This window comes from Apodemus sylvaticus, chromosome 7, assembly GCF_947179515.1.
Source record: "Apodemus sylvaticus chromosome 7, mApoSyl1.1, whole genome shotgun sequence".
Lineage (NCBI taxonomy): Eukaryota > Metazoa > Chordata > Mammalia > Rodentia > Muridae > Apodemus > Apodemus sylvaticus.
Window position 1 is genome coordinate 64992932 of NC_067478.1, and position 27355 is coordinate 65020286.

Genomic DNA, 27355 nt, shown 5'->3' on the forward strand with positions numbered 1-27355 from the left:
CGGACCGCTGGTATCCGTGCCCAAGGCGCGACGTGAGCTCGAGAGCGAGTTGCGGGCACTGTCAGCCTCGGGGCGGGGGTGCTGGGGCGGGCGAGGGGCGGGGGCCCGGGTTCGGCCCGCCCCGGGAACCAGCCCCCTCTGAGCCTCGAGCTCAGCAATGGGACGTGTTCTCCTTTAAGAGTTAAGAAACTTGAAACCTTGTTTGCGCAACAATCAGCGCCGCGGAGCCGCCAAAGTGTCTAGACTGGCATATGATGGGAGGCAGCCAATGACTCCGCGGCGCTCCTCCGGGGGCCCTCAGTGTGCGTTTGAGGAGAACAAAAAAGAGAGAGAGCGCCGAGCGGGGGAACGAGCGAGGGAGCTGAGCCCAGAGAAAGAGCCGCCGGGCGCTGCCTCGCCAAACCTCGCTGGGACCGCGGGGCCACCAGGAGGCACTTTGGTGGAGGGGGGAGGGGGGCGACCTCGGCAGCCGCGGCGCCCGAAGCGACCCAGCGCAGCGTGGGGCGGGCTGCGACCTCTGCCTCGGTGGATTGCATTTTTAATTAAGGATTCCTAGCAGCTCTTTGGGATTTTTTTTTTCTTTTTTACGGCTTCCACTCATGTGTTGACACCCGCGTTCAGGAGAGACTTGCCCCAAGTGCACCGAGCGCCCGGGACCTGAGACGGAATTGCTTTTCGTGCGTGCAAATCCAAGCATTTTGAGTTTTGTTTGGGACCTTTTTCTTGCTTTGCTTTTATTTTTATTTTTATTTTGTTGCAGGGATCTGGGAGTTATCCACAAGCCTTAGTTTCGGATCCTGCAGGGGAACCCCATGTAGCATAGCGCTTGGCTTTTGAAGGCAGAGCTGTGCAGACACATTTGGGGGTACGACGCAAGCGCTTTGTGCTCAAGTACCATCCGCGCAACTTTTGAAGGCTCGCCGGCCCATGCAGGGTGTCTCTAGCATCGTTTCGCTGGTGACTTCCCTAAGGCTCCAAAGCAGCTGGAGTTGAGCGGTCCCGGCCCATCGCGATCCATGTAGCCCGCTGGTCCCTCGCGGACTGCGGCTCAGCGCGCGCGTGTTCCCGGCCCGACCCGGCCCGGCGCGAGCTCCCTCATGTTGCAACCCTGCGGTGCCCCTTCGACGACAGGCTGTGCGCGGTCTGCACGGCGCCCCGCGGCAGAGCTTCATGTGGGGCTGCGGCCCGCGCAGCCGGCGCCTCGTTGAGGGAACGGACCCCCGGTAACCGGAGACCGCCTCCCCTCCCACCACCCCAGGCGCCAAAGGGTATCGTATGTTCAGGTCTAAACGCTCGGGGCTGGTGCGGCGACTTTGGCGAAGTCGTGTGGTCCCTGATCGGGAGGAAGGCGGCGGCAGCGGCGGCGGTGGTGGCGACGAGGATGGGAGCCTGGGCAGCCGAGCTGAGCCTGCCCCGCGGGAACGAGAGGGCGGAGGCTGCGGCCGCTTCGAAGTCCGCTCGGTAGCCCCGCGTCGGCCCCGGGACGCGGTGGGACCGCGAGGCGCCCCGATCGCGGGCCGGCGCCGGCGCACGGGAGGCCCCCCGAGGCCCTTGTCGGAGCCGGGGGCCGGGGCTGGGGGCTCCCCGGTGGATGTGGCGGAACCTGGAGGCCCGGGCTGGCTGCCTGAGAGTGACTGCGAGACGGTGACCTGCTGTCTCTTCTCCGAACGGGACGCTGCAGGCGCGCCCCGGGACTCTGGCGATCCCCAAGCCAGGCAGTCCCCGGACCCGGAGGAGGGCGGCGGGCCTCGGAGTCGCGAAGCCCGCTCGCGGCTGCTGCTTCTGGAGCAGGAGCTCAAGACAGTCACATACTCGCTGCTCAAGAGGCTCAAGGAGCGTTCGCTGGACACGCTGTTGGAGGCTGTGGAGTCCCGAGGCGGCGTGCCGGGCGGCTGCGTGCTGGTGCCGCGCGCCGATCTCCGCCTGGGCGGCCAGCCCGCGCCACCGCAGCTGCTGCTCGGTCGCCTCTTCCGTTGGCCAGACCTGCAGCACGCAGTGGAGCTGAAACCCCTGTGCGGCTGCCACAGCTTTGCCGCCGCCGCCGACGGGCCCACGGTGTGTTGCAACCCCTACCACTTCAGCCGGCTCTGCGGGCCAGGTGAGCGCGCGCGGGGTCGCCTCCACCTCCACTGTACCCTTCTGGTCCCTTTCTGTGGCCACGTCTTTGTTGGTTACGCTAGGGATACCCCCGCCCCCCACCCCCGTACTGGGAGCTTGCAGGGGATTGAGGAAAGTTGAGGGGTAGATGTCTTCAATTTCAAATGGTAACTTTATTTTGTGGCGCCAGTGAAGTGAGAAAGGGACACGTTCGGGTTTTCCTAAGCAGCCCCTGGGATTTAAAGTAGATTGCAGCTCTGTGAAACCGGGTAGTAAGCCATGGAGAGGCTAAAGGAGTAAGTGTCACCTCTCCTTTGGGGATTCACCTCAGTCGGTACCCAGCTTCTAGCATTTGTACGCACATCCTGATAGCCCTGATTTGCTCTTCCCCACCCAGGTAGGTATGGCTGTGGAGCTGTCTGTAGGGAAATCATGCCTAGCGTCGGAAGTGTTTACTAAATGTTTGACTTGTCCCTTTCTATGGTCTGAACCCAGATTCTGCAGGGCAATCCCTCTTGTTTGCAACATCCTTAGGGATGGAATGTCAGATTCCTCCATCATCATGGCTCTTAATTGTGGCCCTCAGCTTACCTCCCTGAAGCATCTGGAGGTCCGAGGCTGCTAGCTCTTTTGTTACCCTGAGAACTGGCCCCTTTGTTCTCCTGGGATCTTCCGCACACACCCTGCCTTAGCCTTGCCCAGCTGGGCAGGCTCAGGTGCAGGAGCAGAGGTGAGGACAGATGAAGGGCCCCGACAGGCCAGAGAGTGTACACACACACACACACACACACACACACACTCGTTTTCTGTACCACGAAGAACACTTGCTATAAGTGTAGGTGAATACATCCAAGGGCTTTGAATTTGCAGGACAAAATGGAACAGGTAGAGGCAGTTGGCTCTGGTCAGCTCCCAGGTCTCCTCACTCAGTGTGGGCCGGCAGCCTAGGAAGCTTCCCTTCACCCCTGTGTAGCTGAGGGCCTAGCGGTGTGAAGGGAAAGGAAGTTTCCCTTCTATTATTGTGGCTCCTGAAGTGTGCCCCTCAGAGCCCCTCCAGACGCTGTGTAGACGCTTTGGGTAGGTCCTTGGCCAGTGCCCACACTGGTCTTTCTGTGCCTGGAGGCTGACTGACAGCTTCCCCTGGAGGAAACTGCTATCTCTTTCTCTGGGGAGGAGGACTCTATTTGTAGTTGTATTGCGTCCTCTTGTATTTTTGTTTCCTATCGGGAGATAGATGGTGGGACCCGCTACACTCTTCCAGTAAGGCCTTAGTGAGTTATTTTTCTGTCACCAAGTCACAGTACTAACAAGTTTGTAAAGCATTACTCTGTACCAGGTACTCTGTGTGTGGTGGGGAGGGAACAGTGGGATTCATGCTGTCAAGAAATCTTCCTCGGAGGTGGGAAGAAGTGAGAAGGAGGTAAGGGGGAGGGGCTAGGTCAGTGGTCTGAGCCACCGGGAGGGCTGTGGGCGTGCACGTAACTGGATCACCTCTGGGAGTGCCTTGCCTTTAACCTGGAGCAGCCTCAAAGGAGGGGGTGGACCTGAAGAGGGCTTGCTCAGGTGGGTGGACCGGAAAAGGAGGGGGTGAAAAGATGGAGGCTTTAGGACCCAGTCAGTTCCTCTCTTTGCCCTTCGAGTCGGCCCTGCTTCACCACGGAGAAGTAGAGGGAGACCCGATGAACTATAGACCTAGGCTTAGTGACCTTGAAAGAGCGTCTATGTGTAGGAAGGCTCTTGAAAACATTTTCAACTGAACTGAGTGTTGGAACTTAATTCCCTGCCTTCCCCTTGAAGCTCTTCCCCGTTGGAAAGGGGGCGCCATACAGCATGTGTCTGTACCCCGCTACTGCAAGCGACAAACCTGGGAGGATTCTAGTCAGCCAACTGGGGGCATCGCTAAAGACTGTGGTTGTGGGAAAGAAGCAAGGGCTTCCAGTATGCGTGGCTGACCCTCTTGCCTTCCCTGGGACCGAGGACGGGGAAGCCCTTTGCTGCCCACCCCGCCCCCAGGGCTGGCCGCCAGCCTGGCTCCTAGAAATGGGCGGGCGCATAGCTGGGGCTCAGCCGAGCGCGTCCTGATAAGGAGACCGCTCCTCCCAACTTTCCAGCTCAGGGAAGAAGGCTGAGGCATGGGGCAGGCAGACGACAGACAGACAGACAGACTGACTGACTGACTGGGCATACCACTAAAGTGCACGGGAACACCCAGCACCATCCGTGCCTAGCCTCCACCCTCGAGGAGTCCCAGTGTCAAGACCTGTGGGAAGTGTGGTCAGTCCCCTTCTGAGCATGACTCGTTGATTGATGGCCCTGGCTTCCTCCCACCTGTAAAGTTCTTAGTTGGCCTGAACGACTGAGGTGAAGAGGTGATGGGCAGATTACAGGCTCCTTGGGCTTTGTCTCAGAACCTGGTGTTATGCACAGAGGCCTCGACCCCCGGGAGTTACCTTTCCCAGGGCCTTTCTGTTTAGGCCTAAAGACAGTGGCGCTGAGTTTGGTGACTGCCTATGTGGACGGAAATGTGGAGAAATACTTTAATCACAGCTCTGACCTGTTTATAGAGTTCCTTTCTCCTGCAAGTATCCATTAACTCTGGAATGAATCTCCTGCTCTTTGCTTCCCTACTTTTTTTTTTTTTCTGTAATTATATTCAGTAAATTACTATTATCCAAATTGTGCCCGGGAAAGAGAGAGCGAGAACTTCTGAAGGGCCGGAGGAGGCTGCCTAGGAAAACACAGGGTTCCCAGGCCAGGCCTGGAAGAATTAGAATGGGCTAGAAAGTTTTTCCTTTTATTTGGCCTGGCATTATCCCTTTGAAATGAGATCAATTTCAAGTTGGGCTTCCCGGCCCCGCCCCGCCCCCTCGCGGCCCCTCGGCCTGCCTGTCTGCTCCCCGCTCCTCTCCTGGAGGTGAGGAAGCCGTGATAATGCCCAGTTTGCCTCTTGCTGGCGCCAGCCGGCTGCTCTGTTTATCTGGCTGCTGGGGGAATCTGGGCAGTTAGGCTCCATCAGCCTTAAAGCGCCAGGAGCTCCTTTTCTGTCCTCCGATCTTGGAGCTCGGAATCAGAGCCATAGGCTCTGAAGGAAGAAGAAAACAGACGCCCGCCCGCCCGCCCGCCCGCCCGCCCGGGAGGCCCCCTCCGCACCCACCCGGGCGTCACCCCCTGGGAGAAAGAAAAGTCGGAGGTCCAGGATCTTATTCTACAGAGAAGAGCTGCCCGCAAAGATGGGTGGAAAGTGTCAAATGGAAACTCCCGCCGGGCGCAGAGAGAGGCTGTGAACTTTTTTTCTGGCCTCAAATGAAGGTCTAGATCCCAGAAGGCTAAGAAGGCTGACCAGAGGGTGGCTGGGCTGGGCAGGCCTGGACTGCATCCTGATGCTCGCGGCTCCTGGCTTCTGGAGGAAGCTAGGGGAGATTGCCTGGGGCTGGAGGTTTGAGGGGCTTGGAGTTTCTGATGCCTTCCTCTTTTTCTCTTGACCATGTCCAGTTTCCTCAGAGGAATCTGCAGAGACTAAAAGTATTCTGTTAGAGTAGAGAACATGTTAATAATTTCCAAATCAATATAGTTCTTAACAAGAAGTAGGGCATCTTCTAGACAGTGGACAAGGAGCTAGGGGTCAACTAGAAGATTCTCTTGTGATCCTGTGTCTCAGCTAGTGGAGGGAGGGCTCACCTACCATGGGCTCCACTCTCCCGAATCCTGGAGGCTGTGTGGGAGGGAACGGGAGCGACAGGTAAGAATTACTGGTATTGTTCACAGCACATCATTCATAACAGCAAAATGTGGGACCAGCCCAAATGTCCATTAACTGATGAGTGGATAAACAAAGCGTGATGTAGCCACACAATGGAATATCATCCAGCCATAAAAAAGGGGGAAGCGCTCACACATGCCGGGCGTGGATGGACCTGGAGAACGGTGTGAAAGAAACAGACACAAAGGGCCTGTGAGATTCCACAGATGTGAAACGTTCAGAGGAGGCAAATCCATAGAGACAGAAAGTAGATTAGTGGTTGCCTGGGGTTTGGGTTGGAGTGTAGGAAGTGACTGTAATGGGGATAGGGTTTCTTCTTGTGGTGATGAAAATCTCCTATAATTAGATCATGGTGATGGTCACACAGCTCTTCGAATGCACCCCAAACCACTAAATTGTATACTTTTAGAGGGTGGATCTTGTGACCTGTGTTAAGTTTATATCTCCTGTATCTCCTTCCTTCCTTCCTTCCTTCCTTCCTTCCTTCCTTCCTTCCTTCCTTCCTTCCTTCTTTTCGACCCCCCCCCCCTTTTTTTTAAGAGACAGCATTTCTCTGTGTAGTCCTGGCTGTCCCGGAAGACACTTTGTAGATCAGGCTGGTCTTGAGCTCCCAGAGATCCACCCACTCCTGTAAGAGGTGCTTGGGATGGCCGGGAATATCCTCTAGTGTACATTATCACCACCCAGCTTTTCTTTTCTTAAATAAAGAGATTACCTGGTGTTAGTCTCCAACAGCAACAGAATAATTTATGCGGCTGCCTTCAAGCACAGCCTTGGGCAGGTCCTTTCCTGGTGAGTTGTCAGGTGCCCCATCAATAAAAAGGAGTTAAGAGCTTTCGCTGGTGGGGCAAGCCTGTAATCTCAGTGTTTCAGTGATAGGGGAGGCAGAGGCACAGGGATACTTTTGAGGCTAGCCTGAGCTATTGCATCAAGACCCAGTGAATTAGTGAAGCCCAGGACTCTTTGAGTCAGATGAGCTAGAGTTCTTTACTGCGGGCTGCTGACTTGAAACCTTGCTCTTTCTAGAAGGTTCTGTGGTTAGATGAAGTTCCTTCTGGAAGCTTAGCTGTCTTTCACTGGCTACAGGGCTGCAATTCTGGATTCCTGGCTTTTCTTTCTATCTCATGATGTTAGGAACCCTACCTCAGTTGTGATTGTAGCAGTGACTGCTTCCTTAGGGGAAACATGGCGGGCATTTTATTTCCTCTGCCTTTTTTGCTTTCAGGTAAAGTCCCTGTCAGTGGTACTAGAGATGGCCAGGGATATGCCTGTAATGTGTTCAGGAGGTGGAGATAGGAGGGTCAATAGTTCAAGGTCATTCCTGGTTGGATATTGAATTAGGGCCAGCCTGGGCTGTAAGAGATACTGTTTCAACACACACACACACACACACACACACACACACACACACACACACACGCACGCACGCACGCACGCACGCACGCACGCATGCACACACACAGAGAGATGGTGATAGTTGCTTGCCACACTTCAGTTACCACCTCTGGCTGGAGACAGGTGTGGGGGCAGATGTCTGACCATGCCTTGGGTTTCAGGGGTTGTAAAAAAGGGTGTGCACACCAGACAGACTCTGGTTCTGGCTCCACAGCCGGTTTCCCTGGGAGTGTCATTTCCATTCACCAGGCCTCAGACTCCTCTGTGCGGCAGGCGCCCAAGCTCAGTCTCCTCTCCTCAGAGTCCCTTGTCTTTCCATGCTGGGCAGCTGGACCTCTCTCAGGTCTGACCTCTGGCCTCAGGATGAATGAATGCAAGTGAAGTAGATCTCACTGGAAGTGCATAGTCTTCCTCCCGTGTCCTGTTTGAGTTCGCTGACTGGTCCTTTTGGCTCTTGGATTCTTTGTCCTACTCCTGTCCTGGCCTGGAAACACTGAGCGGGCACTGGGTTGAGAGACCTTGGTTCTCGGTCTCTCAACAGTGAAGCTGAAGTTAGGCCTGGGCGCAAATCCCAGCTCCGCCTTGATTATCCTGGGTGTCAGGAGCCAGGCAGGTTCCCCATAAGCAGATAGGCATGTGGATACCATCTTATATATTTATTTTGATCTCTAAGAAAAGACTAAATTGAAACTGGTGTCTGATGAGCATGATTAACTACCATGTACGTCAGGTCTGTAAGTATCAGAGAAAACAGTGGTTAAGAGTCCTGGCTGCTCTCCTAGAGGACCTGAGTTCGATTCCCTGCACTCATATGGCAGCTTACAACTCTAACTCTAGTTCCAGCAGATCTGACACGTTCATGTAGACATACATGCAGGCAGAACACTAATGCCATAAAATAAGAATAAATAGATCATATTTTAAAAAATCTGAAGCCAAGTAATCCCAGCATTTGGGAGGCAGAGGCAGAGTTCAGAGCCAGCCTGGTGTATAGGACAAGTTCTGGGCCAGCTGAGACTATTCTGTCTCAAAACAAACAAACAGCCAGGCAGTGGTGGCGCACGCCTTTAATCCTAGCACTTGGGAGGCAGAGGCAGATGGATTTCTGAGTTCGAGGCCAGCCTGGTCTATAGAGTGAGTTCCAGGACAGCCAGGGCTATACAGAGAAACCCTGTCTCCAAAAACAAAGCAAACAAACAATACATAAATCAGAAGTGTCTGGCACAGAGTGAGTGTTCTGGTCTCTTGAGTGGCTTTGTCCTAGTTGACCTTTCCTCTTTGACCCATGTCCACAGAGAGTCCCTGCTTTAGACTCCGACTCTTGACTTTGAGGAAGCCACTCTGGGTGCAGAGGACAGGGTTGGGGCAGGAGAGGGAAGCCTCTTTGGGGTGTGTGGAGCACACTTAACTAATGGTCCTGTAACTAATGGCGCCTTATTATAATTGCGAAAACACTCATTACTCCTGTGTCACCCCTGATAGCCACCTAATAATAGTTATTACTCCTTTATTACTGTGGAGTTTGCTTTAGCTTGCGATCTGATGGGCTTTGGTTTCATTTACAGAAAATGGAGGGTCATTTCATTCACCCAGATTGTTACTTAGTTTAGCAAATTGTTACTTCCCGGGCAGAGCAAGAGCCTAATTCCTCGGAAGGCAAAGTCTATGTTTTGAAGGAGGAGTATTTTACACCAATGAAAGGCCTGGGTCTGAGCTGCAAGGCTGGGACCCACTCCTGGCCTTTCTTTACAAAATGAGAGACGGAGACCAGAGACTGAAAATACTGGCCCAGAATGGGGGAGTTGAGGCCCTACCAGCTCCACCACCATCCCCACACCAGGAATGATGGTTCTAATGTGGATTAACATAATTTTTAAACATTCTATTATTGTCATGTATGTAGTGAGAGAGCATACATGGCACATGGCACGAAACACATGTGAAGGCCAGAGGACAGCTCCAGATCATCTGTTCTCCTCTCCCACCATGTGAGTTCTGGTCCTTAATCTTGACAGCAGACTATATGCTAAACCATCTCCCCAGCGACTGCTTCCCCCACCCCCACTCCCACCCCCGTCTCCAGCCATATTTCCATGTGTGGACCTTCTGAACTCTGGTTTGACCTGTTGAGCTGTGCTAGTGAAAACTGAAAAGCCCTCCTCGGTCGGGTTTTATCTGACACAACAGCATGATGTTTCAGGATAAGGCCATTCGAGGTATGTCGTAAGGCATGCGCTAATGCTAAGCGGCTGCATGCTGTGTTCAGCCCAAACGCAAACAGAACTGAGCCTGAGCCTCCTGTATATTACCCGGCAGCCTATGCATTACCCGGCAGCCTATGCGCGCTGGCTCTAGTTGTAATGATTATAAAGGTGCTGTTTACTGGAGTGTGACTGAGAGCTGTGTGAAGCATTTTGCATACGCTATCTTTTTCCCTTCTGGCACAACCAAGAGGTCTATGATTATCACCCCCGGTTTTTTAGTTGAGGAATCCACTTGGAGAGGTGAGGGAAATCGCTGGAGCTCACAAAGCATGGGCGTCACAAGTAGGGACTGAGCCCCAGGCTGTCTGTGCCCTTAAACTTGGGCAGCAGGGATGCCGGGAGACGGGGAAGACTTCCTGGGGTTTGAGGAAACTGATCGTTAAAAGCACGTGGAACACCAGGTGTGACATGCTGTACCCTGTCTTCTAGAATCACCGCCGCCCCCCTATTCTCGGCTGTCTCCTCCCGACCAGTACAAGCCACTGGGTAAGTGTGTCCTCCCCTGGAGGGGTGGGCTGAATTGGGTCCCTTCAAACAGGAGAAGTTTTACAAACTCTCCCATGGTTGGGCTGCTACAGAGAGACTATTTACATCTCCAAATTCCAGTCTCCTTGTTAACCTCTCTGTGGCCGTTGAACATGGGCCTGTGGGAGATGAATGGGTTCTGACTTAAGCTGTTCTTTGGAGGTGGGTTGGAATTTCTGGGTCTCTTTTCCTTCCTTCCTCCCCCAGTCTTGGGTTACCGTCCACCAGTGTGTTAATTGAGCATATGACAGGTCCAGAGGGCGTAGAGTCTGTTTAGCTCTACCTACCTGGACAGGTGGACAAAAAGCTGGCTGTCTCCAAGGGAGGTTAGTGGAAGAGGGTGTGTCATTCCAGACAAGTTCAGTGCTATGGCAAGCTGTCTTTTCTGTGTAGCTTGGGGGTTAAGTGTCAGCTCATGTTCTGGAGTTCCCACACACAGTTTTAAAAGCCAGTGAGGGTCTGCAGAGATGGCTCATGGTTTGAGAGCACTTGCTGCTCATCCAAGAGGATCTGGGTTCAGTTCCCAGCGCCTGCCACTCCAGCTCCATGCAGTGCAGTGCCCTCTTGTGGCCTCCAAGGGTACTTGCACAGGATGCACATGCAAACACTCAAGGGCACACACACTTGACTAACTGTTTAAAAGTAGAGATGCCCTGGGACCTGGGCGCTCCTTTGTGGATTTAGGGCAGTTATATCCTCTGTGGAGTTCCAGTAGCAGGTGAGCTGGCTTCAAGAGTTCCAACACAACAACTCTGTGACCAGTAGTTTCTGTGAGGCCCAGGCCTCAAAAGTACATTGGCATGGGGTGGGTGCTAGAACATTCCCAAGTGACCACAAAGAATAATTTTGTACTCTTTATGGTAGAAACTTCCACTCTTGAGTGTGTAAGCTCTGGCTGGAAGGTCACTTCCCTGGGCTGTGCACTCACGTAGTCACGCCAAGATCCTTCCAGCTCTCCATCTTCAGGGAAGTCGGTGATACAGTCACCCTAGACTTGCTTTGAGGAGTTTGATCCATGGAAAATAGATCAAAGGCTGCCCCCTCATGGGGACAGTCCCATGTCCCTCGGATGTGGGAGGCATTAGCTAAACAGGGGTGTGGTCCAGCTGTGAGCCTGTGCCCAGGAGCTTTGTTTACTTCTCTGGGAACTAGTGGGGTCAGGGTCCGATGGTAGATGAGGGGGGAGCTGACTGAGTGAGGAGAGGGAGATGAGGGGGGAGCTGACTGAGTGAGGAGAGGGAGATGAGGGGGAGCTGGCTGAGTGAGGAGAGGGAGATGAGGGGGGAGCTGACTGAGTGAGGAGAGGGAGATGAGGGGGGAGCTGACAGAGTGAGGAGAGGGAGATGAGGGGGGAGCTGACTGAGTGAGGAGAGGGAGATGAGGGGGAGCTGGCTGAGTGAGGAGAGGGAGATGAGGGGGGAGCTGGCTGAGTGAGGAGAGGGAGATGAGGGGGGAGCTGGCTGAGTGAGGAGAGGGAGATGAGGGGGGAGCTGGCTGAGTGAGGAGAGGGAGATGAGGGGGGAGCTGGCTGAGTGAGGAGAGGGAGATGAGGGGAGCTGGCTGAGTGAGGAGAGGAAGATGAGGGGGGAGCTGGCTGAGTGAGGAGAGGGAGATGAGGGGGGAGCTGGCTGAGTGAGGAGAGGGAGATGAGGGGGGAGCTGGCTGAGTGAGGAGAGGGAGATGAGGGGGGAGCTGACTGAGTGAGGAGAGGGAGATGAGGGGGGAGCTGACTGAGTGAGGAGAGGGAGATGAGGGGGGAGCTGACTGAGTGAGGAGAGGGAGATGAGGGGGGAGCTGACAGAGTGAGGAGAGGGAGATGAGGGGGGAGCTGACTGAGTGAGGAGAGGGAGATGAGGGGGGAGCTGGCTGAGTGAGGAGAGGGAGATGAGGGGGGAGCTGACTGAGTGAGGAGAGGGAGATGAGGGGGGAGCTGACTGAGTGAGGAGAGGGAGATGAGGGGGGAGCTGGCTGAGTGAGGGAGACCCCTGACTGAAGAGCTGCGGGGCTGAGAGACTAACCGAGGACAGCCACAGCTCAGGCCATGGCTTCCACATCTTCCTGCTGCAGGCCAGCCTCGGCATCTCCTGAGTCCTATAGAGGATTTCTTGCTCCATTAGAGAAGGGAAACTCAAACATTCATAACCAATGGTGGACTCATTGCGGGAGGAATTGCCAGTCAGCCTGAGGAAGAGCAGAAAAGCCCTAAAGAGTGGCCATTTAAAAACTAAAAGGAAGCTGCGCTTGGTGGCACACACCTTTAATCCCAGCACTTGGGAGGCAAAGGCAGGCAGGTCTCTGCGAGGCCAGCCTGGTCTGCAGAGCGAGTTCCAGGCCAGCCAAGGCTACACAGAGAAACCTTGTCTGAAACAAACAAGCTGGGCGGTGGTGGCACACTCCTTTAATCCCAGCACTTGGGAGGCAGAGGGAGGGGGATTTCTGAGTTCGAGGCCAGCCTGGTCTACAGAATGAGCTCCAGGACAGCCAGGGCTACACAGAGAAACCCTGTCTCCAAAAACAAAGAAGAAAGAGATGCTAACATGTGCCAAATTACTTCACAGTGGGACAACTGAGTCCCAGAAAGCAAAGATGACTCTTGCCAGGGCTCACAGAACTCCATGTTAGCGTAAGAGCTAAGAATGACTTTTACTGATTAAATCGAAATCAAATTGATTGATCGAGACAGGATCTTCTTATGTAGTCTAGTTGGCTTCCCTTCAAACTTTCCATCCTCTGCCTTCTCATCCATCCTGCCTGCTGCAGTTACAGATGTGCATCCCTGTGGCTGGCTTTGTTTTTATTTTTTATTTTTTAAATGATGTAGGAAAAATAATAGAGTAACAAGAACGCTCCCTCAAACATGAGGGGTGACAGAATGTCGGTGGCAGGAAGGCACTGCTCCTCCACGCTGACTGTCGCTGATACTTCATGCTACACTGTGGAGCTGAGCACATGCGCGCAGGGCAGGTCGTGAGGCTCTTGTGGTGGAGGGTGCTTAACTCTCTAGGAAAAGGTCGTGACCCCTAGTGCTCCCCACTGTTCCTGGAGGGGCATCTTGAACCGAACCAGGGTTCCAGATCCCATCGGGGTCCCTCCATGGCTTCAGGTCATGATAGCCAGCAGCTGGGAGAGATCTCTTCCTATAACAGCCACCATAGGAAGGTTGCCTCTGTGGAAAGTCTAGGTCTGTGGGCTTGGCGAGGGTGTGACAGGTCCTCTGTAGCTATCTTCAACCGGTAGAAGCTCCTGGCCCTTCCTATTCTCTCTGGAGACTTCTGGGTGCTACCAGTGTAGATGTAGCAGTTCCCAGCACATACACATCAGGCAACTCAGAACTGTCTGTAGCTCCAGATTCAGTGTACACATAAATACACGGAGACTCATACTTACACAAAACTAAAAACACTTCAAGTAAAAAATTTTAAAATTAACAGGACCCAGTCAGCCTGTGACTTGGTGTTTCTCCTTCAGATGATTGGTGGAAGGCTCAGTACTAGCAATATCTGACATTTTAAAGGACCTTCCGTGCCTTTTGTGTATTTCATCTGCTGAATTTTTGAAAGGAAGCTAGAGCTGGCACACCAGATTCCCGGCATGGCCCGCTCCCTCACCGGGGCTCCCTCACCGGGGCTCCCTCACCGGGGCTCCCTCACGGAGCCTCAGCGAGGTTCCAGGTACTTTGCACTGGGGACATTAGGTATTAAATGCAAACTCAAGGTGGGGAAGATAGCTCAGTCAGTGAAGTTCTGGGACATGAGTTCAGTCCCCAGGTATGGTGGTGCATGCCTGTCCCACTACCGAGGAGGCCAGGCCAGGAGCTCTCCCTGGGGCTCGCTGGCCAGCCAGCCTAATCTACTCAGTGAACTGTAGGCCAGTGAGACCCTGCCTCAAAAAGTCAAAAAGCAAGGTGAGGACTGATACCCAGAGTTGACCTCTGGTGTATACACACATACACACACACACACACACACACACACACACACAGACACACACAGAGTGTGCACTTAAATACACACACATGCAAACACACATACATACAAACAGTACAAAATTCCTCCACTTTAGCACTGAAGGGTTTATTTTGAAGATTTTTCTTATATCTTTATTTTCAATACAGCAGATCCTTTTTTTGTGTGTGTGCCTTGAGATATAGTACAAAAATTTTTTTTTCTGAGACATGGTTTTTCTGTATAGCCCTAACTATCCTGGAATTCACTCTGTAGACCAGGCTGGCCTTGAACTCATATATCTGCCTGCTTCGGCCTCCCAGGTGCTGGGATTAAAGGTGTGTGCCACCACTGCCCGGCTAATACAATATTTTTAAAAATCATTTCCTTTACCTTGCATTGTTTCCCTTTTTACTATTACTACATCACTATAGATTATATGTACATATATTATATAATCACACACATGAATGCATGCACAAAAATCTGTTTATTTTTGTGCTTCTCTGATAACATGAGACCAAGAACCGAAATCAAACTCAGCAGCTGGCAAGTGGGAAATGAAAAAAGAAAGCTGAATCGGTTCCTGTTCCCTCTTTACCAATCCTCAAGTCTTGGGGGAAAAGGAAACATTTTATGCAAAATGAAATGGAATTTTAGCTAGCTATAGGCTAAACTGAGGGAATTGTTCCAGGAATCCCAGCCCCCGGGGGCTGCTGGGCCATCTGCGGCCAGCCAAGCCATATCTGGCTTGTTCTGGATGAGCCAATATTTTGTGGACTTCCTGGTCCATGCTTCTTAACTCTGGGACAGACCTGTTGGTCCCTTACTGCGCTCAACCCCATACTTGTAGTAGAGGCCTAGACCTCGGAGGCCATTCCCCAGAGCAGCAGTTTATGAGTCCAGTGGGGCAGGTTCCCTTCCATCTCAGCGCCCGCAGGCAGGGCTGACCAATGTTGCCTGCCATAGGAAGAGCTTAATTAAGCCTGTTGTTAAAAAACGCGTGTGAAGGAAAATCTAGCCCAAGCTCCACAGGCCCTTTGGATGTTGGGGAGTGGGAGAGGTGAGAGAGATAGCAACAGGTAATCTGGGGAATCTGAGAGCCAACACTTGAACCTTAGTGAGAGGTGTGTGGGAGCAGAAGTGACTTCTTAAGCTTCCCCAGCTCCAGGAGGAAGGAAGGAAGGGAAGAGGGAAGGAAGCAAGAACGAACAACTTCAAGAATTTTAATGGTTGTGATTAAGGTTAGCAGCTATGAATTGTTCAGGGGCTTAATTTAACCTTACCCAAGCCGGCTCAAGTCGGTGCTTGCTCAGTCCTCTGAACGCGGACTATTTCTTCGGTCAGGACTTTAGAGACTCTTCCCTGTGTCAGGGTCACAGCGGTGTGCATTTTTCCAGAAGGGTGATTGGCCTGGTCTGGAGTGATCCTGTGACTGGGCTCCAGAGTGACATCAGAAACTTGGAAGGGGGCCGGAGGGGTCACTCGGTTGGTAGGGTGGGCTCCCTAACGTGCACGAAGCCCTGGCTTTGGTTTCCTGCACTGCACGCACCCAGCCGTAATGGCTCAGGCCTGCAATCGCAGCAGTTAGGAGGTGAGAGCAAGAGAGTCAGGAGTTCAAGGCCAGCCTTGGCTAGATATTGGAATCAAGGTTAGCCTGGGCTACAGGAACAAATCTGTGGCCCCTGGGACATCTGCCCTTTGTACGCCACACGTGCACTGGTGCCTTTTGACCAACTGAGCTCTCTTTTCTCTCTTCGAACAGATCTGTCCGATTCTACATTGTCTTACACTGAAACCGAGGCCACCAGCTCCCTCATCACTGCTCCGGGTGAATTCTCAGGTTGGCATATTTCTCCTTACTCGTATCTGTGGGCGGTACTGGTGGTGGCGGTACTGGCAGCGGGTGTGGGCATTGGTGGAACAGATTTTGATTTCTTGTGAATTTTATGCACTTATTCGCCCACTCTGTAAATGGGAAGATGGCCTGTGTGTGTGTGGTGTGTGTGTTTTGCTGGTGTTACTGGAGGTAAGAAATGAGTGTGGCATTCCACACGTTTCAGCCTAGTACTCAGGAGGCTGAAGCCAGAGGGGTTCAGCGCCAGCTTGGGTCCCAAGGCTGTGTGGATGGGACCTGAAGATAATAACTCGTTTTAACCTGGTTCTCCACCATATCTCTGCCATTTCTATGGTTTAGAAAGGTCTTTTCATCATTGTAGCCTGGGACACTTCTTCGTAATAGGACATCTCAAGGCAAATAGGTCTTTTTTCCCTCAGGGCACTAGGGGAGGGGCCGTGGGTAAGCAAAGGGAATAGCTTGGGCAGACTGGCAAGGGGGAAGTTTGCTAAAAGCTGGTGGTATTTGTGCCCTCTACGTGTCACGAAGCAGGAAGGAACCCCCTGGCTTTGGTGCTGTCTGTCGCCTGTCTGAAATTCCCAGATGTTGGCCCTAAGACCTCTCAGATTCAAGGGAATTTTTCATGCGAGAGGCTGGGTTGGAGGAACTGGGGCAGGGGGGCCAGTGGACTTGGGTGTCTGAGGTCTGTGTGGCCTTCTGGAAGCATGGTCAGTAGAGTGCACTGTGCAGCAGCTGGGCTTGTGGCCTGGGGTGGGGGGCAGCTAGCTGGGCCTCTGCATCTTTTCCTGGCTCCACACCCAAGTCATAAAAGTGAAAGAGAGGGGCTGAGTGAGCCAGGTAAGCCAGGCTCCACCCCAGCGCCTTGCATTATGCCAACCCATAGGTGTAGTGACTCCTTGTGTCCCTCGGGGCCACAGAGCAACCTTTGTGGCCACAGGAACCTCAGCTCCTTCTTGCTACTGCACTGCCCTCCCCTGTTCTGTAACAGTTCAGTGCGCCCCGATAACTATATTCCCAGAATTCCCTCTGTTGCTTCTTGTGCTCCTAGAAGTTTAAGGTGACAGTGCTGGATGCTCCTAGATACTTACCCATTCCCCTAGTCTAGAGCCCTTCTCTGTCTATTTCCTGGTCTTCCTGAGGTCCTGGGAAGAGACCACAGGAGCATGGCTGTTTGAAGAGATGGGGGCAGAAGATGAGACCCTACAAGTGAGCTTGTGGCTCACGTAGCACAGGAATCCAGGTCTCCTGTCTCCAGCTCTTGTCTGCCATTTGGACCCCGGTCCTCTCCTCAGGCCACTTTACTCTCTCCTCTTATTCGGTATACTCTCCCGCCTTTAAAGATCTGCCCAGGTAGCTGCCTGTGGTGGCCTTTAAGCCCGGCACTCAGGGCAGAGGCAGACAAACATCTGTGATACAGACCAGCTTGGTCTATAATTCCAGCCAGCTGGAGATACACAGTGAGACTCTTCTCTCTCTCTCTCTCTCTCTCTCTCTCTCTCTCTCTCTCTCTCTCTCTCACACACACACACACACACACACACACACACACACACACACACGATAAAAAAACATGTTAAAGAACCAGGCAGGATGCTGGGTGGTGGTGATGGCCCACCCCCTTTAATCCCTGCACTCAGGAGGCAGAGGCAGGTGGATCTCTTGAGTTTGAGGACAGCCTGGTCTACAGAATGAGGACAGCCAGGGTTACACAGAGAAACCCTGTCTCCATATGAGGGAGAGAGGGAGGGGGAAGGAAGGGAGGGGACAGGGGGGAGAAGGAGAGTGGGGAGATTCATCCAGGTGATGCCAAGTTACAGCACAGATCATTTTCTCCTCTGGCATGCAGGCAGAAGCCACATGTGACTGAAATGAGGGACAGCGATTATTTTTGAGTTTATGATTCTGGGTCCCTGCCAGCTCTCATGGCTGTTAAGTTAGGGGAATCGCCTTGGTGCCCTTGGATTGCCGGACAAATGGATGCTTTGACATCCTTTTTCCTTGTCAACTGTGGAAACGCGTGCGTGCGTGCGTGCGTGCGTGCGTGTGTGTGTGTGTGTGTGTGTGTGTGTGTGTGTGTGTGTGACATGGGTTTGCATTTGTGAGCTTCCCTGATTCCAGAGGAGGCCAGGTGCATGGTTCCTGCTTAAAGGATTGGACCTCAAAGCACACCTGCTGATGCCTTCCCCGAACCAGGCTCCTGCAGAGAGCAAGCACCTCCACACCCCTGCGGGGACCACAGGCTGGACCGTGTTGGGGTGGGCTGTGCTGGAGATTCTGCCCAGATATCTCAGAACTGAGTCCCGAAGAGGCCACTGTTGGTTTTGTCATGGAAAAAAAAGTGGCTGGGCAGGTGTGGTACAGGCCTTTAATCCTCGGGAGGCAGAGGCAGGCAGAGCTCTGTGAATTTGAGGTCTGCCTGGTCTAGAGAGTGAGATCCAGGACAGCCAAGGCTATACAGAGAAACCTTGTCTTGAAAACAAATGGGAAAAAAGGAAAAAGAAAAAAAGAGTGTCTAGTGGTTGGCATTCTGAAAAGATATGGGAAGCAAGTTTGGGGTTTCCCCTGTGGGAGGAGGGGATGAGGTGGCACCTGCATGGCCCGAGTAAGCAAGTGGAACAGTTTTTGTGTCCTCCTGAGCTTTGGGCTGTGTTGGTATTGCACAGAGGGAAGACTCAGGGAAGGGGTCCTTGGCAGGTGGGGCAGAGTCCCAGGGGACAGGCCTTGGTGGATGGAGAGTCGTGGCTGCCTCATCCTGTGAGGACAGAGTGATGTCGTGCAGGAGGGCATTGAGAGACTCAAAATCAGAAAGGCCAGGAGCAGAGTAGACATTTGATGGTCAGGGGCCAATAGGGTGGTTGCGGTGCTGGTGCCGGTCCTGGTGCTGGTGCCGGTGCCGGTGTCTCTGGACGCCCATGCTCAGATCAGTGCCCACCTTTCTTCCTCTCCTTGACTGGCCATCTAGGGAGACAGCTGCTGTTCTTCCCACTGTCCCCCTCTGAAACAGTACCTGCAAGGCCCTGTCACATTGTCTTGTCTGCACTACTCCCTCTCGCTGCTGAGTGATCAGCTCCAGTTCCCAAATTGCTCATGGAGGCTTGGGTGGAGTCACTTCAGTGCCAGGGCTGGGGTGAGAGCTGGCTGACACAGGACTCCATGCTTTTCTGTGCGACCACTGAGGAAATCTCCTGGAGAACACAGGGATCCACCAAACAATGACTGTGCTATCCTCTGTTCTGTGACCTCTGGATTGGTGCCCTTCAGGGCCTGGTCCCTCTCACATCAAGCCTGGCTTGCACACAATGACAGTCACAGTCTGGCCAAACCTCCTGTTTCTTTGTTCTCCTGCCCTGTGACTAAGGCCACATAGGGGGATGGCAGAATTTAGGGATCAGTCACAGGCCCAGACAGACAAGGGCACATGAGGAGCTGTAGCAAAGTGGGGGCTCCTATTCTAATTTGACAGGATGAGATCTCTTTTGGGGGTGCACTTGGAACACTGGTGCTATGGTGTCCTCATGTCATTTACGACTGGGGCACTATCTCTTGGCTATCCAAAGTCCCCATAGGCATCCACTCTCGGCCTGGGCTCTCAGTCAGGTCCTATGACCCATGCAGGAAACTGAAGGTCAAAGGGCGCAGGTGATTCCACCAAGGTCACTCAGGTGGGATAGACTCGAACCATCAACCAGATCCTGCAGAACCTCATGTCCAGTGTCTCCAGTGGGATTTGGGTAAAATCACCACCAGCCTTCAGGTCTCTTTTGGGGGTGTTCTTGGACCTCTGGGGTTATGATTTTCTTGTTTCACTTGGGTCTGGGGTACTGTCTTCTGTCTAGCTAAGGACCCCTTGTCCCCTTGGGCATCTTCTTAACAGCACTGACATTTCTCTCCTGTTCCCTTGACTTCAGTATAGTTTGAGGATTAAGCACTATCAGCTGAAGACACTCAAACTTCGGTGTGGGTGTGTGAGAGTTATCTATCCTCTTGGAAGGCAGACCATGCTCTCAGTCATAGAAGTGCAGCGTGAGGGGGCAGTGGGAACTGGTGCTTTGAGGGGAACTGGTGGGACGGGCAAAATTCTCCCAGCATCCTCTACTCCAGCTTAGAAGAAGAGAATGCCCTGGGTGGGTGAGAGAAGGAAGAACTGTAGTCATTCCATGAGAACTCAAGGTGGCAGGCTGCCGAGCACATAGGCCTGCCCAATCCCATGGTGGGGCACCCACCTGGCTGGCATCTGTATGCCCCATGATTACCATTTGGTAACGAATCAGGAGCCTCGCAGATAATTGGCAAGGTGGTTTTTTTTGGGGGGGGGGGGGGAGTGTTGTTTGAAGCAGGGTTTCTCTGTGTAGCCCTGGCTGTCCTGGAACTCACTCTGTAGACCAGGCTGGTCTCGAACTCAGATATCCACCTGCCTCTGCCTCCCAAGTGCTGGAATTAAAGGCGTGCGCCACTACCGCCCGGCGGCAAGGTGTTTATTTAGTCCAGTATTGTCCGTATGCCATATAAGCTGCCTGTAGTGTAGACTAGGCAGGCCCTTCTGCTAGCCTTGACTGCTAGCCTCTCCGTCAGCAGTATAGCTGTGGTGGTTGGGGCTGAGCTGGATCAAAGTCTACCTAATCGGAAGCTCCTTAGGGACCCAGGCCCTCCTATGTACGCTTACATTCAAGCTAACAGTTTGGAGGCAGAGAGATTCCGAGCCTGGCCGTGAGCCACACAGCAAGCACCGGTAGCCGGAGTTAGTGGAGAAGTAGGTGGCCCTGTGTTGTTTGTTCACCTGCTCTCTGTCCCGTGGCCCTCGGCTCTCAGCTGAGTGCTCTTTGCCCACATCCTCAGGTACATACAGATGAGACATTGTCACTGTCTCTCGTTGATTGCTGGGGTCACAGGTCTTGCCCAGCCCAGGCTCCGTGTCTCTGTGTCCCTAAGGGCTCTGTCAACTTCAGCAGTACACATCTACCCTTGCAGCAGAGGTAAGTGGCTTCATCACAGTTGGCTCTGGGTTCAAGTCCCTGCTCTGCCTCCTGATTGATTAGTCGAGAGGGGGCAGCTGCTTAGCCACCCTGCCCCTCAGGTTTTCTACTTGGAATAGGGGATAATAGTAATGTACCCTTTAAAGAAGGTAGTAACGGAGCCTCTGGTCTGCAAGGTATAGTCCTGTGCAGGGGTGCATCTGTTAAAGGTACCCAGCCTAGAGATAAGACCTGTGTCAATCCTGCCCTCCAGGCGTCCACATCAGGTGCTGTGGTGGTAGGGGGCATTGGGCTCTCCTGTTGGGAGGCGACCAGGAGTCTCAGAAGAGGGGGGTACCCACATGGGGTTTTAAAGAATGGCTGGAAGTCTGCCATTGTTTGTTTTGTTGTACGTGCATATGTGATATGCTTATATGTGCTCTGTGATATGTACATATGTGCACATGTGTGTGAGCTTGAGTGTCACAGTGAGGCTCATGGGAGTTGCTTCTCTCCTTCTACTCATGTGGGACCCAGGGACCCAACCCTGTTGCCAGGCTTGGCAGTATGTGCCCCACCCAATGGAACCATCTCCCCGGGGGAGGCAGGGTCAGCTCAGTGAGATCCAGTAGCAGTCACACATGGCAGCCCATAGGGCCTGAACACCATTGTGCCTCTGAATGGTGTTCTTGGATTGAGCCTAGACAGGCTGGGTGGTCGGGAGGGAATGGAGACAGAGGGGAGGAAGTGCTAGCTGAAAAGGTGATTTTCTTAGGCCGTGGAGTGAGATTCTATGGGCGGGTGGTCTCATACTTGATCATGGGAGTCCCCTGGATAAGAGAGGCATCTTGGGATAGCAGGGGACAGCGGGTGCCGTCCTCACATGAACCGTGTCTGTTAGCGGCAAGCCCCTTCCCTGGATTCTTTTTTTAATTTCCATTTTCTCTTCTTTATGCTCCTGACACTTCACAGATGCTCCATTCTTTCAGGCTGGTTGCCGGGGTGTGTGTATGTGTGTGTGTGTATGTGTGTGTGTGTGTGTGTGTGTGTGTGTGTGTGTGTGTGAGAGACGGGTCATGGCAGAGGGATAGAGGTGGCTGCTGCAGAATGACCAGGTGCCTGGTGTGTGTGTGTGTGTGTGTGTGTGTGTGTGTGTGTGTGTGTGAACGGGGGTCCTTCAGGAGTATGCCATGGAGTATCATGGGATAAGGCAGTATGCCAGGGTGGGTTGCCCTTTCCTGCTGGCGTCTCCAAGCAAACACGATCCTTGTCTCCAGCACCCACCACCATTTTGGGGTGCTGCACAGGAGCCCATTGGGTCCGAGAGCTCCAGCTCCATGGTGCCAGTGTGCCTCTGGATGTTGCTGGTTCTAGCTCTTAGGCCTTAGGAAGTGGATGGTTGCAAGGCTGGTCTTTATGGTTTACCCCATCTTAGCGGATCTTCTCTTCATTGCCTCAGTGCACAGCTTGAGACAATGCTACGGGAAGAGGAAAGAGGGCTGGTGTCCTCGGATGCCGGGACTCTGTTGAGATTGTGGGTGTTAGGGAGAGCTTCACAGAGCGGGCCTTTTGGGTTGGGTCTTGTAGGCTGACTAAGCACCTACTAAGAACAGACTGCGAGTGTGCTCTCAAGTAAAGAGAACAGCTTGTGCAGAAACAGCTGAAGGTAGACGTGGGAGGGACTGGAGGGTGTGGAGAGTCCTGAGTGGTTCTCCTGAATGATGTTGTGGTTAAGAACAGAGGGATTATGGCCCCTGGGGCCAGGGAACCCTAGGACATCCTTGGCCCCCCTAAAGGACATTGCCAAGCATTATGCTAGCCACAGCAGGGGCTCCCTTTTGTAATCAGAGAAATCCTGAGTTCAGGCGACCAAGACAGCACTCCCCCTCCCCTTACACACTATAGTTAATGACCCTGGAAGCACTGAGCCCTGCGCCAGGCGCTTTCTCAAGTGCCATACATCTATGAGTTCATGGAATTTTCCAGCACCTCTATGAGGCAGCCACTTTATTAGCCAAATTAAAGGAAGAAATGACGGAGGCTCAGAGAGGTTGAGTCGCTTGCCTAAGCTCACTCAGCTGGAAAGCTTGGCTGGCCCCTGTGGGGCCTCCCAGGTACCCTGTCTGCCCCCTGGACAGTACAGGATCCAAAGATGGTCTTTGAGCCTCTGTGGTTCCTTGCCTTCAGGGAACCAAGATTCAGCATAAACAAATGTCTTTTACCCCAGAGAGGGCCCCAGTGACCAACAATAGAATTTTTTTTCAAAGTCCAGCTTGGAGAGCCAGTGAGTGTATCGGTTGGCTTGCAGACCGTGGGCAAAGGGTTACTCACAGGAGCCTCTGCGGCTCCAAAGTAACCATCTCACTGCCAGGTTCCACCCCATCAGGCGTGGTGATGTCATGGAAGCTGTATCAGGGAGGCCTCCTTTCTCTTATGTGCCCTAGCCCCCTCCGAGAGCACTGTGTCTAGGGAAGAGGGGAGGAATGGCTGGCCTCCCAAGAGAAGACCTTGTGAACCTTACCTCCCTCTCTCCAACTAGGGAGTGTCAGCAGCTCCTTGACTGTCGCCATAGATCTAGCTGGCACTGTATTGTTCTGCTGAATTAGTTGCCATGACTACCAGGCCAAGGTGTATCCGCCCCAAGATGGCAGTGGTGTGAACCTGTTATAACACTCCACAGGGCATCTCTGCTCCTTGGTAGGTGGTGGGTGAAGGAGAGAGTAGTCAGGGCGATGGTGGAGGAGCTGAGAGGTGGCCGCTGCATGTCTTTCTGGGGTGCTCTGACTCTGAGCCACTCACAGGGAATCGTGGGATGCCTTTACCCAGGCTGGTGGGTGGCACAGGATTTCTGGGGACCCCCCAGTGGAGCCCCTGGTTACCTCCCATCCAGTTTTGGCCATGTGTATGTGCCCTCAGTCCTCCCTCACACCACCCCTCTAGCCCAGGCTCCCTGGGCATCAGCCACCCTCGGCGGACACACTCAAACATTTCCTTGTCTGGGTCGAGTAGCGTTTAGTTCATGGAGAAAATATCTCCTGAAGATACTTGACCAGACATTTTTATACAAAACATTTTCCTTCCATGACCCTTGGCTGTTTGTCTCCATTTTCTGGAAAGAATGCCTGAGATTTATGGCCTGTCCCCATGGTCCCCAACCTGAGAGGGTAAAACCTGAGGGACTTCAATCCACAGAATAGCCCATCACCCACCCTACCCTAACCTAAGCCTTGTGTTAGAAGGCCCCAGTCACCTTGTCGTAGAAGTTTCTGGATTTTGAAAAATAGAGGGAGATCTCATGTCTAGAGCTGGCCTCAAAGCCACCAGCCGAGACTGTGAGGTGAATCATTGCCAACATTATAGTGACCTTTAAAAGAGGATCTAGGGGCTGGAGACATAACTTAGTTAGCAGAGAACTTGTTTCACATGCACAAAGACATGCGTTTCGGTCTCTGAGTGCCACATATACTGGACACGGTGTCGGTGTCCATACCTGTAATGCCAGCACCTGGAAGGTGGAGGCCAGGAAGATCAGATATCTGTTCAAGATCATCTCAGCAACATAATGAATTGGAGGCCAGCCTGGGCTACATGAGATCCTGTCTCAAAAAACCTGGAAGTGATTTTATTCTCTGAGTCATCTGGGATCAGGCAAGAGTGGAAAGGGCTGGAGAAACCAACCACCAGCCAGGTTGGGTTGGTGCCAGGTTGGTGAGATGGCAGGGAGGTCACTCAGCATGAGACTGGAAGGGACTGAGTTGGCCCGGCTGTGTGCAAAGCTGAGAATCGAGGGCTCCACCAAGACCCATTTTACAGATGGAAAGGCCATGCGGTGGCAGTTTGAGATAAACAAAGAGTAGAAGACCTGGGTCTCCTCCGCACCCCTGGCTGGGCAGTGCTACTTTTATATTTCAGAAGCCCCTTGGGCTCTCTCTAGTTTCTGCTCAGTGAGGGGGAGGGGGGCAGCTAGCCCCAGATGGGCAGCGATGCAGAACTGGACAGAGCCAGGATCTTTCCCACTCTCCTTGGCATTTAAAAGCTCAGTCCACCGTGGAGTCCTAGAGGTAGTCCAGGTCCCTGTTCCAGACCGGAGACTAGAGTTTCCTCAGATAGACTGAAGTCCCAGTGATCCTCCTGCCTCTGTCCTGCTCAGGCTGGGGTTACAGTTGTGTCCAGGACCACACCCAACTACTTACGTGGGTGCTGGGCTCTGCACTTTGGTCCTCATGGCTGCGGGGCAGTGCTCTCTTCTCTGAGCGTCGCTCCAGTGCCCATGTCTAGCTTTTTTCCTTCAGCAGAGTGTGGATGAGTGCTGTGTGGAGCTGCCTGCCTTTCTCATTTCTGGGAGGAGTTTTATGGGCTGTGTGAAGGATCTGTGAGTTCTTTACTTTTAGTTCACACACAGCACAGTTCTAGTGGCCCGTAGTCTGGGACTCCTACCCATGATGCAACAGTAAACATTCCTGAGCTGGCAATCTCATACTCACAGGGACATATTCTCTTGGGTGCATACTTAGGCATAGAGATGCCGGCATATCAGCCTGTCACCTCTTTCTAAAGGATCTGGGGATTGTTTCCAGGGTCATAGCCTTAATGTGTGTGTACGTGTGATCGCACATGTTTATGCATGTACAGGTGTATTTGAAGGCCAGAGGTCAACCTTAGGTGTCAATCCTTGAGGTGCTATCTACCTTGCTTTTTGAAACAGTCTCCCACTGCCCTAAAAGTTCACCAAGTACACAAGCTTGGTTGGCCAGCGAGCATGCGGCGAGCTGCCTGTCTGCCTCCCCAGTGCTGGGATTACAAGCACATGCTACCATGCCTGGCTCTCCCTCCACCCCCTTTAATGTAGGTCCGGGGGATTGAACTCAGGGCTTCATGCTCACACGGGAAGCAGTTTACAGACCAAGCTTGGAGAAAGTTTCTCGTGTCCTTCTGCCAGGGCCACAGGCGTTTCAGTCTGCATGGTCGGAGGGAGGTGGTGTTCATTCGCAGTGGCAGAGCTGGGCTCTCTCCTCTGGGTTCAGGACTCCTGCCCGTATGGCAGCAATGCCCAACCTACCACAGTAGATCTGAGTCCTGGGCCTCGAGCTTCTCAGTGAGAGCCCCGAATCTCCCAGGGCCCTGGGCAGCCAGTGCACGCTGGGAAAAACATAAAGGAGACAGGAGTGGAAGGAAACTCAACACTGGAAAAGAAGTGTGTCTCCACGGAGCCAGGCCTTTCACTGGTAGCCAAAACATGACATTCCTGTACCCGGGAGCCACAGCCAGCTTGGCCTCTCTGAGCTGTCAGTCTTCCCGGGAGCTGGGCTGAGCTGGGCCCTGGGACACAGGCAGGCAGTGTCCTGCCGTTTGATGATGCCAGGCTTCGGGGGACTTCAGCATCTTTGCAGTGGCCCAGGTGCCCGGGGCTTCTTGTGGGCCTCAGGAGGAGCAGTGTGCACTTACCCTAAGGGGCTCCTCTGCCTACCCAACCTCCCTTTCTTGGGTGCTTTGATGGGTAAGAGGTGTTTATGGGCTTGATTCATGACCCAGTTACCAGGGTTTTCCACGGAAATAACTTATTAAAGGGGCCGTGCACACAGCAGCATTGAAGTCTAGCGGGTGGTGAGCATCAAAGGCGGCACTGGGGCCTGGCAGTCAGAGCTTCGAGGGGCCTGGCAGTCAGAGCTTCGAGGGGTCCCGGCTGGGGACTAGGACCAGGTCTCTGAGGGACACGCCGGGGGTGAGTGGGCTGCAGAGAGTACACTTAGGCTTAAGAAAACACCTCAGGCAAACTGAAAACACCTCAGACAAACTGAAATTCAAGCCATTGGAAAGGAATGAGTGTGCTGGCGTGTTTGTATGGGTTGGGGTGGGGTGGGTAAGGCCCAAGGTCCCAGGCCAGCCCCACCCACCGGGAATGGGGACACACATGCAGTGCCTAAGCTCTGCTGTCATGCCCCTTGGCACAGGGCTGTTTGGGGGAGGAAATGCCAAGGATGCACAGTGCCGGGCGCCAGCCGTAGGAGGCTGGGCAGAGCCATCTGGTGGAGAAGAGAGGATCGGGAAAGGGATCTTGAAGGCTTTCCCTTCCCAGGCGCTTGATCCTTTGATTCAGTATCCTGTCTGGTTTGTTTTGTTTGAGGTAGTCCCCTATAGCCCAGGCTAGCCCTGACCGTGCTCTATAGCTGAGAATGGCCTTGAAGTTCTGATCCTCCTGCTTCCACGTCCTGAGGACTGGGAATATAGGTTTGTGCCACAATGCCCAGATTTACCTGTGCATCAGACCCAGGGCTTTGTGCTTGCTAGGCAAGCCACCCATCTGACCGAGCTACATCCCCACGCCCCCTTTCTTCTTCTTCTTCTTCTTCTTCTTCTTCTTCTTCTTCTTCTTCTTCTTCTTCTTCTTCTTCTTCTTCTTCTTCTTCTTCTTCTTCTTCCTCCTCCTCCTCCTCCTCCTCCTCCTCCTCCTCCTCCTCTTCTGTTGTTGTCGTCGTCGTAGTCATCATCATCCTTATCCTCCCCTCCCCCTTCCCCTTCCCTCCTCTCCCGTCCCCCCTCCCTCTCCTTTCCTCTCCCTC

The 27355-nt window shown here is 53.3% G+C and overlaps 1 protein-coding gene across 2 annotated transcripts in view; it reads left to right on the forward strand.

Moving 5' to 3' along the window:
• Positions 1-218: 218 nt before the first annotated feature.
• Positions 219-27355, forward strand: part of Smad6 (SMAD family member 6) — a 72044-nt gene continuing 44907 nt past the window's right edge. The window contains exons 1-4 of one of the 2 annotated variants that reach the window (XM_052188063.1): positions 219-677; positions 761-2098; positions 9946-10002; positions 15751-15828. In XM_052188063.1, coding sequence (XP_052044023.1) covers positions 1276-2098; positions 9946-10002; positions 15751-15828 — 958 coding nt within the window. In that variant the 5' untranslated portion in view covers positions 219-677; positions 761-1275. Of the gene's footprint in view, positions 2099-9945; positions 10003-15750; positions 15829-27355 lie in introns of both variants that reach the window. The other variant, XM_052188062.1, reaches the window with a different exon arrangement.